This window comes from Rhinopithecus roxellana, chromosome 2 (assembly GCF_007565055.1).
Source record: "Rhinopithecus roxellana isolate Shanxi Qingling chromosome 2, ASM756505v1, whole genome shotgun sequence".
Classification (NCBI taxonomy): Eukaryota; Metazoa; Chordata; class Mammalia; order Primates; family Cercopithecidae; genus Rhinopithecus; species Rhinopithecus roxellana.
The window spans coordinates 39,417,332-39,422,772 of NC_044550.1; the positions used below are offsets into that span (position 1 = coordinate 39,417,332).

The 5,441-nt window shown below is 39.8% G+C and overlaps 1 protein-coding gene across 1 annotated transcript; it reads left to right on the plus strand.

The window, feature by feature from the left end:
• The first annotated feature begins 481 nt into the window (after window positions 1–481).
• On the plus strand, window positions 482–2,746 carry LOC104658882 (C-X-C motif chemokine 3-like). Its single transcript, XM_010359012.2, has 4 exons — window positions 482–785; window positions 884–1,007; window positions 1,122–1,205; window positions 2,058–2,746. The coding sequence occupies exons 1-4, from the start codon at window positions 686–688 to the stop codon at window positions 2,071–2,073; spliced, it is 324 nt and encodes a 107-aa protein (XP_010357314.1). The 5' UTR covers window positions 482–685; the 3' UTR covers window positions 2,074–2,746.
• The last annotated feature ends 2,695 nt before the right edge of the window (window positions 2,747–5,441 follow it).

Sequence of the window (5,441 nt, forward strand, 5' to 3'; positions counted from 1 at the left end):
TTCTTCTCTGGAATCCGAGATGATGGCTGTACTTTCACAGAGAGCACTGATGTTAGATGTACATGAAATACGCTAAACCGAAAATGAGAGACGCAGAGACAGGGAGGTTAACATAGAGGATACACTGTAAGGAGAGAGGATACCTGAGGTAAAACTCGACTGTCTCCGCGTCCCCAGCAAATCTGATAACTGAGGAAACAAAACTCTCTTCCTTTAAAGAAGTCATGCCTTTCCTGTCCTGGTTCTCACGGGTCCCCCTAGCTCTTTCCTCCAACCCAACCCCATACGTGGGAGTCATCAGGGACCTAAGGTTCCCCCACACAGGCTGTGTCTCCAGCGAGGTTTCCTCACTGTCCTTCCAGGAATTTGGGGCAGAAAGTGAATATCCCAAAGTCCCAGAGTCCACGGGAGTTACTCTGGAGGGAGAGATTCAGTCGTCACCAGTGGGCTCCCCCTACCGGTACCCCACTCTACCCCGAGGCGGGGCCTTCGCCTTCCTTCAGGACTCGGGATCAATCTGGAGCTCCGGGAATTTCCCTGACCCGGCCGCTCCGGGCTTTCCAGTCTCAATCATGTATAAAAAGGGTTCGCCGATCTGGGGAAGCCACAGAGCTCGGGTTGCAGTCACCTCCCTGCCAGCTCTCCCGCTTCTCGCACAGCCTTCCCGACCCGTCTGCTGAGCCCCATGGCCCTCGCCGCGCTCTCCGCAGCCCCTGGCAATCCCCGGCTCCTGCGGGTGGCGCTGCTGCTCCTGCTCCTGGTGGCCACCGGAAAGCGGGCAACAGGTGGGTCCCCTTCCGCTGGGGTCCACGGGCCGGACCCTGCTGGGGTGGGCGCCCCGCGCCGACAGCCCCGCTCAATCAGCGAGTCTCTTCTTCCCTAGGACAGCCCGTGGCCACTGAACTGCGCTGCCAGTGCTTGCAGACCCTGCAGAGAATTCACCCCAAGAACATCCAAAGTGTGACTGTGAAGGCCCCAGGACCCCACTGCACTGAAATCGAAGTCATGTAAGTCCCTCCCCGCGCTGCCGCTGTCACCGCCGCGGTCCTCGACTGTCCCGCTGCCCCAAACCCTGTGCCCAGTTCGACCTCCTGCCTCATGGAATTCCCTTCTCTCTGCAGAGCCACACTCAAGAATGGGCAGAAAGCTTGTCTCAACCCCGCATCCCCCATGCTTCAGAAAATCATCGAAAAGATACTGAACAAGTGAGTTGTAATTTCCATGTACACAGGCGACTGGAGCCGTTGGTCAGAAATACTGGCATATGCCCCGTAAAAATAAAATCAGGGAAACCAGGAGTTAGCTGAAGGACTAGAAATTGTAATTGTTATTTTCACAATTAAAGTTACCATTAGGGTTATTAGTCTGCTCTGGTGTCAGAGCATATTTCAGTATTTCAGTGCCCTCCATTCCCAGGCCTAACCCCTACTGAAATAAGTGAGGGTAAATGTGCCTTTCTAGAATACCAAGTAGATTTGAGTAGATTTGACTAACAATGCTAAAAAGCCCCCTGCCTGTTTTGGGAGGATGTTTATGTCAGTCCCTAATGGGTTTCAGACCTAAAAAATGCAATGTCTGGTTTGGGCACTTCTGGCCTCTCAGCCTTCTTGGTGAAGAGCAGAAACTTTGCATTGACACCCCCAGTGAGTTCAAGAGGAGGAGTCCTGTCAACCTTATTTAATCTCTTTGAGCTTTAGCAAAATAGGGTAGATAATGATAGTTATTTCATAGGGTTGTGTGCAGCTTAAGGGAGATCATGAATGGAAATTTCTAACCCAATGTGACAGTGACCAATATGTTTTGGCTTTTGAAACCAAGAATCTAGTTGAGTCCACAGCCACTTCTTTCTTGAAAAAAAAAAAAAAAAAAAAAAAAAAAGTAGCATTCAGGAGTGCAAGTTTTCTGCTATAGAGAGCAATGGGTACACAGACCTTCCCTGAGTGGAGGGCTGGGCAAGAGTCTGCATGGGGACATCCCTCCAAGCAACTTCAGCCACCAGAGTGACAGAAGGGCAGCCTTCCTTAGCACCTGCAACAGTAACCCTTTTCTCATCACAGGGGGAGCACCAACTGACAGGAGTGAAGGAAGAAGCTTATCAGTCTAACATTGACACTTCCTGCAGGATGGTCCCTGCCCTTACCAGAGCTGAAAATGAAAAAGAGAACAGCTGCTTTCTAGGGACACCTGGAAAGGACTTAATGTGTTTGACTATTTCTTATGAGGGTTCTACTTATTTACATATTTATTTATTTTTGAAAGCTTCTATTATAATATTTTACATGTTGTTATTTAAAGATATGAGTGTGTTTCATCAAACATAGCTCAGCCCTGATTATTTAATTGGAATATGATGGGTTTTAAATGTGTCATTAAATTACTATTTAGTGGGAGACCAAAATGTGTCAGGCACCTTGATAAATGATAGGGTGGGGAATTGGAGGGCAGGGTTTGGAATGTAAGCAATGAGTGGATCACTTTTAGGGTAAGGGAATGTACGCGCACATCTACATTTTTATACTTTTTTAAAAAAAAGAATGTCAGTTGTTACATATTGAAATTATCTCACATTATGTGTTCAGCATTTTTATGCTGAAGTTTCCCATGGACATTTTATGTCTCGCTTGTAAGGCATAATGTATTGTTTAATGTCCATTCTGCAAGTGTTCCTCTTTGCCTTGGAAAAGAGAAGTTACCATTACTGTTACATTTTTACAAATGACATGATAATAAAAGTGTTATGAAAAAAGTGCTTATGTGGTTTTTCAAAAAATTCTTCTTGACCTTTAGTTCTTCCCAGGTGCCCAAGGTGTTATACAGTTAGACTGCAGGTTCTATCTAAATCTGTGCCTGCTTCTAGCTGGCATTTCCCTTACATTTCTCATACTCAAAATGGACTATCTGATGCTTTTAAAAAGTACACACTACCCCCAAACCATTTTGATAATTCTAGTTTTGTATAACATATAGCTGTTTTTCACACTGACCAATTTGTTATTCAAAATTAGTCCTTTACAAACTTTTGAATATTATTGATATTTTAACATGAGTCTCTGCTAAATCTGCTAGATGCTTTTGGAAGCGGTTTTTCAAACACTTACACAATTCTTTTCCGTTTAATGAGGTTGGGAACAAAAGGCAGAAAAGTTGATTCTGCCTTAGAACTAAAAAAAATTGTGATATTTAAAGAATAATAATGACCTATTGAGATACTGTAATGTAAAATATATGACGAAAATAGCATGAAAGACAGGTTGGGAGATAGATGGGTTTAGACTCTAACATGTCTTTTCAATTGTTAGAGAAAGTATTAAGCAAAAATTGTAGCAACAACAAATATTGTAATTTGTAGGGCAACAACTCATAGGAAAATGCAAAATTTTGGACTTAATCTGAAAAGAACATAAAATGGTATGATAGAAAATACCCGACTAATACAAAAGAAGACAGAAATGCAGGAATAAGCCAACACATGGATCAAGGGCAGAAGAGACACATCTTTACAGAAGAATTGCTGAAAATATGAGTATAGTCTCTTCCTTCCTGAAGGTAAAGCTTAATTCCCCTCTCCAAGTGTGTGTAGCTAGACTTAGTGACTGGCTTCCAAAGAAAAGACTAAGAAAAAGGGAAAACATTTACAGTGGAGAAATTTGGCAGACAATCTTCACCAGGTGATCAAAGTTATTGTCACCAGTTATGACATGTGAATATTACGCACCCCCTGATATAATTTGATGGAAGGGCACTTCCACTCCGTTTATGTGCTCCCAGAAAATGCATAACCTTTATATAATCATAACATAACAGTTCATAAATATCTGAACTGAGGGACGTTTTACAAAATTCCTCATAAGTACTCTTCAACACTGTCAGGATCATGAACAACAAGACAAAACCAATAACTTGTCACAGATTAGAAGAGACAAAAGTGATATGGGGACTAAATACAATGTGGTATGTGAATTGGATCCTAGAAGAGAAAAAAGGACCTTATTGGAAAATTTAGGAAATCTGAAGTAAAGATAAGAGTTTAGTTAACAGCAATGTACCAATGTTAATTTCTTAGTTTTGTCAAATGTACTATGATTATGTAAGATGTCAACATTAGGGGACACTGAGCTAAAGGTCAGATATAGAAACTCTTGGTGATCACACAAATTTTTTGTGAATCTAAACTTATTCCAAATTTAAAAGTTTATTGTTCAAAAGATAGGACAAATACAATAGCAGATAGTAGACTTAGATGCAACTATATTAAGAATTATAGTAAATTCAAACAGAATAAACACTGCAATTAAAAGTCAAAGATTATCAGACTACCTAAATACGACATGTTTAGGCTTCTTAAAAGAGGCACACTTTGAATTATACCTGGATAGGAGGAACAAGTTCTAGTGTTTTATACCACTGTAGAATGACTATAGTTAAAAGTAATATATAGTTTCAAACAGCTAGAAGGATATCAAAAGGTCCCACACAAATAAAGGATAAATATTTGAAATGATAGATATGCTAATTACCCTGATCTGATCTGTATACATTATATATAGAAACATTACTATGTATTTCATCAACATGTACAGCAATTAAGTGTCAATTACAAAAAGACATTAAAAGTGAAAACAAATTGGGCACCAGGTTTCTAGAAATGAAAATAATTAATAGTGTTATATCATATAAAAATGGACTGACATGGATATATTAATATATTGAAACCTGACCTGGATATATTAATATATTTATTACTTAAAAACTATTAATATGCTCTTCATATAAAGAATAAGTATATTTATTAAAAATTGGTATACTAATGAAGGCCTAATTAATACATTATGCCTTAAGGAAAGAAATAGTCTTGGAGATAAAAAAAAAGACGGTTTAAAAATAAAAAGGGGTTAACTCAACAAGAGACAAACATTCCCAAGCTCTTATGAACTTAGAAAAACATTTTCAAAATACATAAACTATTTGTGAGGCTGAAGTGGGATAATCAGTTGAGCCCAGGAGTTCGAGGCTGCAGTGAGCTATGATCGTGCCACTTCACGGCAGTCAGGGTGACAGAGCAAGGCCCTGTCTCTAAAAGAAAAAAAAAATTCACACACACACATAAAGCAAAATGAAGAGATCATAAAATAGCAATAGAAAGGTATATAATCATAGTTATGGATTCTAACAAACTCTTTCAACACTTAATATGCAAAGCAGTACACATTCAGTAGCAGTATAGAAGAGTTAAGCAACATAATCAACCAACTTAGTTTGACTGACATCTATTGGGAATTTACCCAGCAATTGCATAAAACATATTTGTCTTTCCAAAGAGAACATAGATGAATCATAAAGAATGTATAAAAATATTTCAAAATGTTAAAACATTACAGAAGTCATTTTCTGATCATCAAAGTTTTTTACGATGATTTGTAACTGTCCTAGTTGAACTATGC